The 15,711-nt window shown below is 38.6% G+C and overlaps 1 protein-coding gene across 1 annotated transcript in view; it reads left to right on the top strand.

The window, feature by feature from the left end:
- The window catches only part of FGF9 (fibroblast growth factor 9), a 33,502-nt gene that overhangs the window by 4,994 nt on the left and 12,797 nt on the right, over positions 1-15,711 (top strand). The window contains exon 2 of the mRNA XM_004680261.2: positions 5,507-5,610. Coding sequence (XP_004680318.1) covers positions 5,507-5,610 — 104 coding nt within the window. The remainder of the gene's footprint in view (positions 1-5,506; positions 5,611-15,711) is intronic.

Genomic DNA, 15,711 nt, shown 5'->3' with positions numbered 1-15,711 from the left:
GGGAGTTTGGATAATAGACTATAGGAGCGAAATGTTTCTTCCTTTTTTTTTTTTTTCTCTTTGAAGCACTAGATAGACGGGAAAAAAAAGAACAGAAAATCAATTGAGGAAACGGTAATATCGAATAGTAAAAATGTGAACATTGAGGGTCTGATCTGCTATTTAACTTGACTTGGGGAAAACTAAGGAGTTGGCTCTGGACTTGGTGGAACATGAGGTACTTCTCTGTTGGTGTGCTTTTGGGCCTGAGGTGGTGTATCTCAAAGGCAGGACTTCATTGGGAATCCCAGGTTTGCACCTAAACTGGGGTACCCACTCAGAAGGGCAGAGATTAGGGGGAAGTTGTACTAGAGGGGAGAAATTCGGTAGATAATATAATTATTTAAATGAAAGTTCAGACATCTTTTTTCCACTTAAAATAATTTCTGTTCTGTCTGTCTAGCTTGGGAATATCTCAATAAGGGTAAGGAGCTGTTTTCAAAATTGGTTCAAGTTCTTGAAAAATTGCTGGACTTACAAATCAGTTAGTCACTTCCTAAGAGAACACAGATTTGCTGCAGGCTGGCACTTACTCAGATGCAGACTCTGAGATGACTGATTTGTCATCCTTGGGGTGGGAATCTCTGGGGGAGCAGGGCCCTCTGTTGAGAGAGGGTTAACTTATTTTAGAATGTCTCTCTCCACAATCTGCTTACATCCTTGTCCTCTGAAGAGTGCAGCTCTGTTAAGTGTTGGGGGCTTTTGCACTAAAGCGTTGTTTAATAACATGAACTGGAGTAGCACAGCTCTGCTGTCTTACTTCCATGGCTGACCTTGTTATGGCATTGAACATGAGGCCTAATACAAAAGGGCTCTTCAGTACTTGGCCAGCTTTGGGTGAGTGGTTCATTTGACCACAGCTTTAGGGCGGACGACTCATACCTGGTGAGTTTGGAACATTTTCCTTAAGTGGTCCCAGGAAATGACCTGGCCTCTAGTGGACCAGTGAGGAACCTGAAATTTATCTTGTGGGGTCCAGTGAACACATTTTTATAGGCATCTGTAGATTGCTGTGAAAGGGCAAAGTCTAATGACACTAGCCACTGATTCCAGGACTCCCTGTCACTACATTATTGTGGGCCTACCTGGTTGAGATGCTCAGGTTGTGTCTGTCCAAGAAGAGACCACCAAACACACATGAGACCACAGTTTCAATTTTAGTTATAACCCAACATTCAGTCTCTCCCTTTACCCATTCTCTCCTTCCTTCCTCCCTCTATCCCTTCATCCCACTTCCTTCCTTGTTTTTCCTTCTTTCTCTTCTTGTCTCATTGATTATTAAACATTTAAATGTTTGTACATAGAAGCCTTCTCCTGGGCTATAGCTGATTCAGCACTCTCCCATGCTGCACACTCATGGAAAGGGACAGAACACATAAGTAGTGGGCCAGACTCAAGTGAGTACAGTTAGGAGCCCTTGCATGGTGCCAACTCATGCACAGATAGTTGACCATGTTGAAATTAGAATTTATTGTGGACAAGATGGCACCAGGAATGATGTGGATTCCAACTTTGGTGGAGTGGCATCTTGTTGGCATCTTGTCATGTTTTTCTGGCCCTACAATATTTACATCCTCTGCATTGGGGGAATAGTTGTGATTCAAACATTTGGAGGTTCAACTTGCATCAGATCACTGATGGAAACTTATAGAAAGCAGTTTTGAGGTCTTGCTTTTCAAGGGGCTGCAGAGGTATGGATGATGGTTTGAGATGAGAAAATATTTTCCACTGGGGTCACTACCTAATTCACTACTTCTCATGTGAAGAAATCCTTTCTTTCAGAAAGTCTCCTCTTACTCCTCTTCCCAGACCTGAATGACAAACTCCTACCAATCTTACCATGAACACTCACTGTACACTGAATACTCACACTCACTGTACCCTGAACATCTTCCTCTCACTACGTAGTGAGTACAGTTTATCTGTACTTTACAGTTTATCTGTACTCACTTTATCCGTTTCTCTTTCATTCCACTAGATATTGAACTCTTTGAGGTATTTTGGCCTAGGTTATGTTGTTATCTTTAGTACTCAACATATAGTACTTAGATTATAATAGTCACTCAGTAATTACCTGCTGAATTATTATTGATGCCAAAAAAATGAGATACTTACTTTAATACTTTCATTTCCAAAATATATAATAATCATTTTCAAATTTTAAGCCAAACACTTAGGTCCTTTAATAAAAAAAGCTTTGTGTGTGTTTTTAATGCATATATATCTATATATGTATGTATTTTCTACATTGTCCATTTTTTTATAATACTTGATTTCTTCTCCCTGGTGTAATCCCCATAAAATTCCCACCAACAAGTCACCTGTGAACTGCCACCATAGTCTTTCATGCTCTCTTCTCCCTTTTTGATTGCTTTCCTCCTCCTTCTCCTGATGAATGTTTCCAATCTATAGTCTGTCTGCTAGTTTGTCTTTTTTTCCCTGACCCCTTGTTTTGCACCCTATATTTGTCCGATAAGTGAAACCATCAGATATTTTTCTTTTTTCTTCTGACTTCTTTTCTTTTTTTTTTTTTTTTTAAGATTTTATTTTATTTGTACATACAGAACTGGGGTACAGGCCAGAGGCTCAGGGGCGGTGAGAGACTTCACCAGAGACAGAGTGGGGAACAGAACAGGCAGATCTATGAAGTACACTGCTGAGGGGGACAGCGGGCGGGTCAGGAGAGGTCTGCCACGCCATGTGGTCACCTCCGGGGCAGGCGGGGATCGAACTCATGTGGAAGTGGCTTTAGCTTCTCAGTGCTGTGCTTTAACCCGCTGCACCACCAGGGAGGGCCATCTTCTGACTTATTTTATTAAGCACAATCCCTTCCAGCTCTATCCATGTTGCTGCAAATGGCATGGGTTTATCTTTTTCATTGGTGAATAGTATTCTATTGTGTATATGTACCACATCTTGATCTAGTCATCTGTTTTGGGGCATTCAGATTGTTTCCATATCTTAGCTATTATAAATAATGATGCAATAAACATAGGCATGCAGGCTACCTTCCAAATTAATGTTTTTGTGTCCATTAGGTAGATTCCTAGGAGTGGAATTGCTGGGTCATATGGTAGCTACATATTTAGCAGTTTGAAGGTCCTCCACATGGTTGATAAAGCTGTGTGTTATTGGCAAATAAGTCTATGTGCAGAAGAGATGCCTACCTTCCCAAGTCCCACATAGCATGAGCTCACGTGGTTTTCATTTTTTTCTGCTGCTTCAAGTCTTGCCCACTGTATCTGTGGCTTCCAACTTAGGTAATATTTTCTAGTTACCAAAAAGGGCATAACCCAGACAAATGATACAGGGGTCATGGTTGATGAAAAGGGTAAAATCAATAGTAAGATACGCATAATAGTTATGATGTAGGCTTTGGAGTTGTTTGGGAGCAAATTATTCAACATCCTTAAGCTTCGATTTCCCCACTTGTAAACTGGTGATTAAAATATTGTAATGCAAGGTATTAACAAAGATATAAAGCAATGTTGCTTCAGTAATGAAAAAAAAATAAGTCAAATAATGTAATGTCTAGAATTATTCTGAGGACTCCATGAATGAAGGCCTCTCTTTTGGCATGGATGAAATGGTCAAGGACTATTTTGTGATAGTACAAATGCTCTCTTTTTGTTGTTGGGTTTGGTGGACAATATTGGCTAATATTTATTATTGGTTTTCAGAGTTGCCATGTTCAGGGAAAACAGAAAGATCATCAGATGCTCTCTTAAGGGCAAGTAGATGCAAGTATCTTTTCATTTTATGATTAAATCTATCCTCATTATCATGGTAAATTTGATTATTCAGAACTCAGGAAGAATGAAGTTTCCCTATCTTTCATTTTATAGTGAAAATTAGACAATGAATTCTTCACACTAATTCTAGGCTATGATCTCAATTATAGTGTGTTTTCAGGTAACTAAAGAGATTTACATGTATATATCTCCTAATAGTAATAAAATGCCAGAAGTTTGGTTATTTTTAATCATAAAAGTTAGGAATAGTACAATGAAATGAAATGATTGCATCAATAGGGAATGCATTGCCTGTGAAGTGAAACTGACGGAAATATTGCTTTGTTTATCTTTCCATGTTCTTGTGAGATGACTTATTTTAGATATTTTATTATGGCATCACAGATGATCAAATCCAAAATATAATTCATAATTTCTTTTTCTATTTTTCCACTTACTATTTCAAATTCTATTAAAATAATTTGGGTTGCAGGTCCAAATAGATTATTTTGTAACCTGTAAACATGAGGTATTTTTTTTACATTTATCGTACAGAAGAGTTAAGGATGCTCCTTTTATGGAGTCCTTGTTTTATTTGACATATATAGTTCTTGTTTTCTTTTGATTGCTGTGTAGTCTGCTTTGTGAGAGTTGAAAAAATTATTTAAAAATCCATGTAACTGTTTTTGTATTAGTCACATGAGACTTGTATATAACCCTCTAGTAGCCTTAGTTTTGCTCTACAGTCTTAAATGTAAATACATTTTTCAGTATTTGAAGATATTTGAAAAGAAGCTCAATATTATATATGTGCTAACACAAAATGTTTCACATATAACAACAATGAGAAAATAACTGAACACAATAATGTTAGTATTGTCCCAAACATATTGTTGGATAATCACTTTAAAACATTATATTTTGAGAAATTGAAGTTGTTTCTGTGTGGCCATAAAATTCTGGAGTTATGCCCACTTTAGGTATTGTTATTCTTTGTGAGGTAAGTTAAGAGGAAAGAAGGAAATAAAAGAGGATGGTGTTGATTTGATTTTGGGATATAGTATTCCATGGTTATTTTAAATAAAGAACACTTTTAGAATCAGCATTTGTTCCCCAGAATATGATCTTACCATAATTGCTTAACATTTTTTTGAGGTTTAGGTAAGTACAACAGAAATCAACATTTCGCATAAGCAAAAATATTTGGGATATGTGTAGGCTATTTTAGTTTCCCAGATGGAGCACAATAAAGTTATATAATAGGGAGCTGGATAATTTTCTATATAAACCAATCAAGGACTTTGGTTAGCACCGCCTACTGTTATTTTGAAGGACATAATATTATTCTCGGCATGAATCTTTTTTCTGTCCTGCCCGTGTACATAAAGACTTAATTTCACATTTATAAAGTAGAATGAAGATTTCCCTTAGGTTATATACTTTTAGGTTAATGAAAATAAGTGTATTAATGTCACTTTTTATGTATTGGGGTACATCCTAGCCTTTAAAAAAATGTTTGTTTTGTATTCTGTTGATAAGGGTTTTATGCTATTAAGATATAGATTGCAAGACCACTTCCTTTAGGCAGTAGCTTTAAGAGAAAAGATAACTTCTTTAGAGAGTGTGACATTATCCAATGTGGGACTGAGTATCTTCTCCAAAGCAGCTAGGGATTCTGTGCTCTAGTGCATGGTCTGCTGACTAACCTGTCCTTGTCTTCTTCCCTTGTCCCACAGGCATTCTGGAATTTATCAGTATAGCAGTAGGCCTGGTCAGCATTCGAGGCGTGGACAGTGGACTCTACCTCGGGATGAATGAGAAGGGGGAGCTGTATGGATCAGTAAGTGCCGTGAGCGCCTGTGCCAATCTTTCTGTCTCATCTCTGATTCCAACTGCATTTTCTCTAGATTATAAATAGCTCAAGATGAACTGAGTCTATTTGGAAGGAAAGTGTAAGTTTTTACATTTTTGAGGAAAATGATTTCCTTTTTATTAATAGATACTAGTCTGAAGTGACTAAGAACATGTTTTATTTATGTGCCAAACTATTTTCATTATCAAGTAAATAAATTCACAAGAATGAAAAATCCTATCTTGTATTGAATGGGAGTTATTTTTGAAATGAAATTATCTTCTCTTAAGCTTTGCCAAGCATTGTAATTAAAACTAGAAATAGACCATTCAGTGAGTATAAGCCATTTCCTTGCGTTCCATAAGATTTTCTTTATGCAGAGCAATAAGGGACATGGAAATTATCAGATAGTTTTATATGTGAATTAGTATAATTATTTATAAGTACTGTGGGGGGAGGTCTCACTTCCCCTTTCTACCTATTGTAAACTCCTTGGAGGAGGCAGGGAAAAAGTTTATAGTTATTTGTTAGGTGCCAGGCATTATTTTTGGTGCTCAGGAACAGCAATGAGTGAGACAAAGTCCCTGTTTCTGCATTGGCATATGGGGACTGATTTAACATTTTTGTGTCTCTCATCAGTGCTAGCAGTTTCAAAGACACAGTAAGAACCTAAAATATTTTTTTTGCTAGAAATTTGGATATGAACAATAGGTTAGCAGTTGCTATGTACTAACTTGAGTTTTCCACAAAAAACTTGTAATGAAGTTAACATTTAGGTTTTCATTGCAACTGTTGGGGTCAAGTAAGAATTTCTCCATGTAATTTGTAATTTGTAATTTGTAAATTGTAAGTTTGGTTAGAATCTATAGTGAAGTTCACATTTATATAGAATCAGGATAAATTTTCTAGATACACCTCTGCTATTTCTATACTAGTAAATAACATGCATACACTCACATATATGCAAAGGCTGGAAGTAGTAACTTAGCCATTCCAAGTGACAATTAATTATAGCCCATAATCTGAACATAGTACATACCATTTTTACTGACACACAGATGCTTTATCTGCCTTGGTAAAACTTGTTCTAGATTGGTTGACTTGGTTAGCTATTTAAGTCTTTAAAAAAGTTCCTCCTGGAGAAACATTTTTAAGGATGGGATTGATTTAGTATTTTAAGAACAATTCTTGATTTTGATGAAGTTATTTACTTATTAAATTATCTTTGTCAACACCTTCATGTTCAAAGATCCAAAACGTAAAGAAGCATTTAAATTTAAAAATATAAGTGATGTTCTCCTTTTCTCAGGCTTTCAATTTTTTTTTTTCACTTCCAGACCTGTACTATAGATTGAACTGATTGCAGTTTAACTAAATAAAATGTATCTTGTATGTAGGACTGTGTGTGACGTAGAATGTCCACTGTTTGTCACATCTTCAAGCTTTTCTAAGCATATACCACTGCCGAAACAAACTAGTTTTTGAGTGTGGATATCAGCAACACAGATTAAATTATTTTAATTGCATATACTAAATATCATTCATATGTTAGTTTATTTTTTGAAATGTGTATTAAAGGCAAAGTTTTGGAAGGATTTGATGAATGAGTAAATACAAGTAGAGCCTATGCTGCTTGTTCCTTGCTGCTGGACCTTCCAAGTGCCCTCTATGCGGGGCTGTGACGAGGCCTTCAGATGAAGTCCTTGCATGGCAGCGCCCTCGGGTTTACTGGTTGACAAGGAGAGTAGGTGGGATTTTGTGTTCAGCAAAGTGGTTTTACATTTATCATTCCAGCTGGGTTTTGTCTTTCCATCTGGACTCTTTCGGTGCTTTTCACCTCTCCTCTCCTCCAGATACCTTCTAGCCTTTATCTGCCCCAGTCTATAACACAGACTGGGGCAGCATGATGGCTCATGAGGGGCTTTAAACATAGACCCAGGGAACACCAGGGGCAGTAGACTGCCTGAAATGGTAGCTAGAGCCGCAGAAAGTCAGACATCTTGGCATGTTTTCTGGGAAGCCAAACTGTTTTAGGATATTTTCTATGAATCTTTACTGTCTTCTTGAGGGTTTTTTGAACACACACACACACAGATATTCTTATGATTAAGAGTGCACATCTCACTTGCACTGGTCCACAGCTGATATTCCACTGACCAAGAAAAAAAAAAAAATCTCTTCAAAACTCTTCTGCTTCTGAGGGAGAAATGTATACCTTCTCACATGAAGGGTATCCCCTGGCTTGGAAACTACTTGGAAGAAATTAGGACAAGGAATGTGTTTCCAGATTGTGATTTCCTTTGTGGAAAATTATCTCAAATGGCTTCTCTGCATCCTGAGTCGCCCGTCTCCAATCCATTCTCCACACTGATGGGAAAATCACATTTCAAAACCCAGATATGAATGTCACTTCTCAACTCAGATCCCTTCAAATGTGTGCCTTTGAAGGCTAATTCCTGCATTCTTTAGCAAAACATTTGATACTTTTTATGAACCACTTCGCCTGGATCACTTTTTTTTGCCAGTATCATCTCTTGCCTTCTTTCCTGTGTAATTTTGGTTCATCTACTTGTGATCTCTAAATGTGCAGTCTGACTTATCTATATGGTGAAGTGAGTCCCTCTGTCTGGCATGCCTTTCTGCCCCTTTCTATCTGGTGAAGTAGTGTTCTTTCTTCAATGAATTCAGTGATTCAATGAGAGACAATATTGCCTCTTCTGCAAAACCTTCACAACCCTAGTCATTCTGGTTCACATTACTTGTGTTTTCCTCTGCACCCACTAATGCTTTGTTTATATTTTCATCATTATATGAATAGCCATGTAATTGATAGTACAGTTTGTATAATCCTTATTGTATCAAAGGGCATGGATTGCACATGACTTTTTATTGCTGCATACATAACAGTAGTCCTTTGCACAATGTAAGTGCTCAATGAATGCTTGACGAATTGAAACAAACGAAACATTTATTTTTATGCTCATTGACCATATCATTGTGAATCTACTGCTGTGTGCTCAGTCTATACTTAGGACCCTGCTGGAGATAATTATTATCTTACAGTTCTGTGTTGAATTGAACTATGTATGACATGTTGCCCAGTGTATCCATTCCCAGAGGCATGTGGCTGTGACTGGAGAACAAGATAGTATGCTAATACCTCTGCTACTAGTGAGAAGCCAGGTCCCCCAATTCCCCTATAAAATCAAGAGCTTAAACTTAGATACCTGGAAGTTCTCTTCCTATTCTGGATCATGAAAATTTATGGTTTGTATTTTTCAGGCTTTGCTCTTGAGTCTTGTCTGCCTAAATGATGATATTCTCCACGCACTAGAAAGAAACTCCTGAGACAGTCAGATTGCTTTCATTTCATACAGCTGGGAGGAAGGATAAGGATTGGATTGGTGAGCCCCTCTAGCTAGGAATCTCATTTTCCATTGGAATTATGGTTCTCAGACCTGGCGTGGCCACAGGAATAAGGAGTGACAGAAATAGGACATTTTTGTTGTTAGGAAACTGAGAGAAGGAAAGAAAAAAAAATCAGTGAATCTGTTATTTAACATGTGACAAATTGTAACTTAAAGAACTTTTTAAAAAAATTTTATGAGTTTATTTTTACATCATTTTGTACATTTTTTTTTCATCTCAATTGTAATCCCCGTGGGTTTCCCATCACCAAGTCACCCATGTGCCATCACCATAATCCCGTGCACTTTCCTCCCCCCCCCATTTTTGATCCCATTCCCCACTCCCTCCCCCCCCACACACAAAATGTCTCTGGTATATGGCTGTTCATTATTCTTGTTATTTTCTCTCCTGGTCCATTATACTCCTGCTATGAGTGAAACCATCCGGTATTTTTCTTTCTCTTTCTGGCTTATTTCACTAAGCATGATCTTTTCCAGCTCCATCCATGTTGCTGCAACAGACATGTGTTTCTTTTTTTTGGTTGCTGAGTAATATTCCATTGTATATATGTACCACATCTTTTTGATCCAGTCATCCACTTTTGGGCATTTGGGCTGTTTCCATGTCTTTCCAATTGTAAATAATGCAGCAATAAACATGGGGGTGCAAGTATCTTTTTGAATCAGTGTTTTTGTGTCTTTTGGGTAGATACCTAAGAGTGGGATTGCTGGGTCATATGGAAACTCCATGTTTAGCAAACAGTTTTCCATAGTGGTTGTACTAGTTTGCATTCCCACCAGCAGTGCAGGAGAGTTTCTTTTTCTCCATATCCTCGCCAACATTTGTTGTTGCTAGTTGTTTGGAGATATGCCATTCTCACTGGGGTGGGGTGGTATCTCATTGTGGTTTTAGTTTGTATCTCCCTTATTACAAGTGGTGGTGAACATTTTTTCATATGCTTGTTGGCCATCTGCATTTCCTTCTTGGAGAAGTGTCTTTGTAGCTCATCTGCCCATTTTTTGATGGGGTTGTTTATTTTTGTTGGGTTTCATCTATATTTGTATATATTGTGATCAATCCTTTATCACTAATTTTGTGTGAGGAATTTTTTCTCAGTCAGTGGGATGTCTGTTTGTCTTTTGTAATGTCTCTTTTGCTATACAGAAGCTCTTTAACTTGATGTAGTCTCATCTATTTACCCTTGCCTTCACTATCGTTGCATTGGGTGCTCTAAAGATGTCGCTGAAGTGTATGTCACGTAGTGTTTGGCCCATCTTTGCTTCCAGGTATTTTATGGTTTCCATTCAATTTAAAGAAATTTTATGTGTGAAACTGTGTAAAACTCAGTAAACTACCTCCTATAATTTGATCATATAAGTAGAAAAATGAGAAATCCCTGTATAACTTCAGGTCTTTCCCTTGACCCTGTTCTCTTAAGTAACTAATAAAAATAAAACCTTATTTCCTGTTGATCTTTCTCACTAGCTTTTTTTGTTTTTTTTTGAATGGAGTCTCTGTCTTAGGGATCCCTCTGTCTTAGGGATCCCTCTGACTTAAGGATCCCTCTGTCTTAGGGTTCTAGCTGAGCACATTGTGCAGTGGGCATCTGAATACCTGGTATGTGTCTGTGTAGTCAATAACCAAGGGGGGATGGATTTTGTTTATATTTTTAATAAGTTTAAGATTAAACACATTGGTTTGAGTGATTGTCCCTGCTAGGTAGAGCTGTGTGAGCTGGAGCTCATCCTTGCCTGGTTTACATGGGGGAGGCCTTGTGGATCACTTGTCCCAGAATCAATATACCAACTTTTTTTTAATATTCCTTTCCTTTTTTTTTTTAAATATAAGTGTATTTTTACATCATTTTGTACCTTTTTACATCTCAGCTGTAATCCCCATGGGATATCATTTTTTTTGAATAATAGTTTATTTTTACACCATTTTGTGCCTTTATCCATCTCAGTTGTAATCCCTGTGGGCTTCCCATTAGGGGATATCAGCTTTTTAAAAAAGAAAACATAAAGTAACTCAGGTCCTTGGAAACCCATATTAACTTACATTATTTTTATTGTGTTATGTGAATATGTGTAGACATAAACTATACTTTTGGCAACTGCAATTCAAAACCTATTTGTATTAAAATTAACATTCAGCTATAACAGTAACATCCAAATTGGCATGATCACTGCAACATAATGAATGACGTGGTCATCAGAGGAAAAGACACTGTTTCCCAGTCAGTGTGGCCCAAGACTGTGGCCAGCTTGGCTCAGCATACTTGCTCCTCAAAGCAGCTTGGGGAGGCACTTCTCCACCTCCCTTTCCTACTTATTGGGAAACCAGATGATGTCATCTGGCCTTCATTGATGTTCCAGGTACATCTTTTTCTTTTCCTGTTAGCCCTGAAAGTAGTTTATGCACAAATGTATTCTTGGGAGCATTGTATCGTTATAGATGGTCACCAGAGGATCTAGATTAGATCCTTATAATGTTTCCTTTACATTTTCTTTGTAAAGATTTATTTATTTATGCATACAGAACTGGGGTACAGGCCAGAGGTGCAGGGGTGGTGAGAGGCTTCACCAGAGACAGAGTAGGGAGCAGAACAGGCAGATCAACGACGTACACTGCTGAGGGGAGCAGCGGGCGGGTCAGGAGAGGTCTGCCGCACCATGTGGGTCTCCTCTGGGCGGGGATCAAAGTCATGCTGAAGTGGCTTTAGCTTCTTAGTGCTGTGCTTTAACCCACTGCGCCACCAGGGAGGATCCTCCTTTACATTTTCATGAAAGGAAAAGACAGAAGTAAAAAGTCCTTGTTGTCTACTCTCTGCCCCCACATCCCTGTTGCTCCTTTGTTTTCCAGGGTTACCCAGTTACCAGTTTTGAAAATATCATGGTCGGTGTGAAGTCTGGGCCAGGAGGGTCAGACTGCGTTAGAGAGACATTTTGGTCCTGGCAGTGTGTTAGAGGCCTCCTTGTCTCCACTGGGTGTTTTTAGTGGCAATTATAAGGAACTTTTGAACTTTTGACTTGTGAGTAGCATGAACTTATGTGATTATGGAACAAAATACCATACCATATAGCTGGAACTGCTGAACTTAGTGTTTTGTAATTGTGGCATCAGTTCAGGTTACTTTGATTGTAGATATTCTTCTATACATTGAATCTCCAAAGAATAATTCAGATAAAAGGAATGAAAATGGTCACTTGCTTAGTTATCTACTTGATGGCAGGCATGATCTACAATGGATAGTTTAAAACAGATATTTGGGGCTAGAGCATTGCCTTCTATTGCATGTGTACATTACATAAGTGCCAATTTTCAAAGACTGAAGTAATAATTCTTATGGTGAAGGGGCAGCACCTTAGAAGAGCATCTTTTATATTATTTGAGTTATTCCTTCATTCTTGTTTTAGAAACAGGAGAATGAGATTTTAGTGGCTTGATGATTTACCTAAGATCACACAGATATTAAATGACAAATCCAACTTGAATGTGGAGGAATTAGTGAATCTTGTCTGATACTATACATAAGAATGGCCATCCACTTTTGTGAATAAGAAATATATACATGCCTTCTAACTAGAGTTAATAAGATATGAGGCCAGGAATTGAGCATTGTTTTTACTTATATGATTTTGGAACATATTTTGAACATTTCTTTCTAGTAGCCTAATTTTTGTTTAGTGATTCATTTGGTTCCTTAGAATTTACACTGCTAGCCATTTTTGAATGGTAAACATCTTTTAAAAAACTGTCTTTTTATCATTAATTTGTTGTTTAGAAAGGGTAGCTACATTGCTAATTGCCTGAGGCATATTTAAAACATCCCAGAAACAGGCATGGAGAATCTACAGTTTTGGAAGGGATTTGGTTTTGATCATTAATTGCTCAGTAAGCACTGTAACAAATGGGATGAGAGGAAGAAGGCAGATGACTCTAGCTACCGGTAACAGGTTCAGGGATGGTCTTTCTTCAGGCGCAGGAATCTCCCTCATAACAGGTGCAACTTTCACACACCATGCCAACTTTTCTTTTCTACCTTGGGTTTTCCAGTTTCCCTGTTCCACATTTCTGATGAAAGCTTGAGAGATAGTTTTGAGAAGTCCTACGCCAGGGTCTTTTTAAAGCTGTCTGTGGTAGACCTTCACCCTACATCTTGTTCTTCAATGACTCTTTCTTAAGTGCCAGTTCTATGAAGGCAGGGACTTGGTGACTTAGTTTCTCTTGCTACTGCCGGTTCTTAAAAAGTGTCTTATTGCACTTGCACTTGGTAAATACTGAATGTGTGATGTATTGTCAGTGGCATCCCAGATCACCTAGTCACCCATTTCTCTTTCTCCTCTGTGTTTCCCTTTTCCTTCTCTTCTCCCTGCCATTCTTTTCTTCCTCCTCGTCCTCCTTTCCTCACCCTACTTCTCCTCCTCTTCACCACCTCCTCCATCCCCTGAAAAAAGAAGACCATGTAGATCTGGGCTTAAATAGGAATTTCAGGTGAGAAGCATTGACATTTAGACCAGAGAGGCTTCTGGTCATTTTGAATAAAAAGCTTCCTTTTTGATAAAAAGTGTTATGAATCTGGGCCTTCCCTGATGGCACAGCAGGTTAAAGCACAGCACTAAGAAGCTAAAGCTACTTCAGCGTAAATTCGACCCCCATCCCAGTCTGATCCACATGGCGCGGCAGACCTCTCCTGACCCACCTGCTGCTCTCCTCAGCAGTGTACTTAGTCAGTTGGCCTGTTCTGCTCCCCAATCTGTCTCTGGTGAATCCTCTTACTGTCCCTGCACCTCTGGCCTGCACCCCATTTCTGTATGCATGAATAAATAAATCTTAAAAAAAGTGTTATGAAGCCCACACACTTGTCTCATTTGAATGAAAAGTCCTGTGTCTTATCTAAACTTTAAGATGAATCTGTTCATATGCACATTTGAGAAGAGCAGCATGTCTGTGGTGACTATTTCATTCATGAAGTTAACTGACAATGCTGATTCCTGGTCCTGAGCTTTGCTGCACACATTAGTTTGTGAGTTGGGGGTAGTGAGGCCAGCTAGCAGCTATCAGAAAACAACCTTAGTGACAGAGCACAAGATACGTCCAGGCAGCTACTGCTTCCAGGCTCCTCCAGGTTCTGTACTCTTTCCATTCCAAGTCTGTGGGCTCAGGGGCTCTCTTTTCCTTTCACTGTCCTTTATTTTCCCTGTTTAGTGTTGCCTCATTTTTTTTTTTCAGAATAGACTCTTCGTCTTGTACAATCCTCAGCTCCTCCAATTAATATCTCTTTCTTAATTTATTTTTGAATTTCCAATCTTCCTGCTTTTCTTTTAAGTGTATCAGTCTTCCTAAATTCCTTGAATTAATGTCTGTGGATAGCCCAGTTCAGAATATTTAGAATTAGGCAGTGTTCTCCTGGCCTGCTGCTCACAGCCAGCTCCCTCCCCCTACCCCCTCACTCCCTTACTTGTTCTTCCATTTCTCACACTGGCACACTTACTCACTCTTCTGTTCACTCACACACACACTGTTTTGCTCTCACAAAGTCAACAACCGTTGTTGGTGCCATGTACTACTGATGTGTATGAAGTACATGATGAAAATAGTTAGTCCTTATTATTTGCAAATTGTGTACTGGTAAAGTTGGCCTGCTGGCTAAAATTTGCTTTTAATCTCAAAACCATTCCTCATGGCACTGTTGTGTCATTTTCAGATATGCATAGAAATGCAAAAAAATGTCAGTTACCTGGTGGGCATGTCCCCAAACGAGGCCCAACAGACAACACTGCTCTTCTTGTCTCAGCTCACGCTGTAAACAGATGTTCTTTAGGGGATTTATTTAGTGCCACATTTTGTTTAATTTTGATGTTTGACCCCCCTCACCCCCACACCAGAGTGCTGGTATTTCTCAGTGCAAAGAAGGCTGTGATGTGCCTTAAGGAGAAAGTGCATGTGTTAGGTGAGGTTTGTTCAGGTGTGAGTTACAGTGCAGGAGGCTGTGTGCTTTGTCAATGAATCAATGGTATTTTCACACACACATACGCACAGAAATACACCAAAACAAGATTATGTTGTGATCATTTAACAAAAACTAGAACCTAACCTTGCATGTCCCTGAGGAGCAGGTGTTCAGTATCATTAATTCAATGTTCACTGCCTCTCTGTAGATAGAACAGAATTACTGAGAATGGACAGTCCACACAAATGCAAATGGTACTTTCTTTCCTGGGTAATCTTAGAATTGACTCAAGAAGAACTTGCGACTTTGTTGGCAGAGCGAGGACTGCAAACCAAGAATTATAATTTGCTGTGATTAATGTTATAATAGAATTATGTACAAAAAGGCTCAGAGAGTTTGGAGGAGGGAACTTAATTGCAGAGGTTGGGAAAGAATGTCAGGATAATTCACAGAGGTGATGGTGAAAAATAGGCAGGTGTTCTCAGCCAACTATGATGTGAAGGCAACTTTGCTACTGGGTTTGGAAACACTGAGGCTGCTGGCTGTGGCCCTATGTTATTTTTACTTCCACCCTTGCTAAAGCCCTGTCTCTCTGCTTGCCGTTTCTCCTAGCTGATTCCAGGGCTATTGATATATTGTTGACATTTGGCAGTTCCTCCCTTGTCAGCATCATTAGCTACTAAGGGACTTTGCTGCCGAGTGGGTTGGCATTCTGGCCGCCGAGCCTT

Source organism: Condylura cristata, unplaced genomic scaffold (assembly GCF_000260355.1).
Source record: "Condylura cristata isolate star-nosed mole 26May11 unplaced genomic scaffold, ConCri1.0 scaffold00010, whole genome shotgun sequence".
Classification (NCBI taxonomy): domain Eukaryota; kingdom Metazoa; phylum Chordata; class Mammalia; order Eulipotyphla; family Talpidae; genus Condylura; species Condylura cristata.
This window is presented reverse-complemented; position numbering and strand designations above follow the sequence as displayed.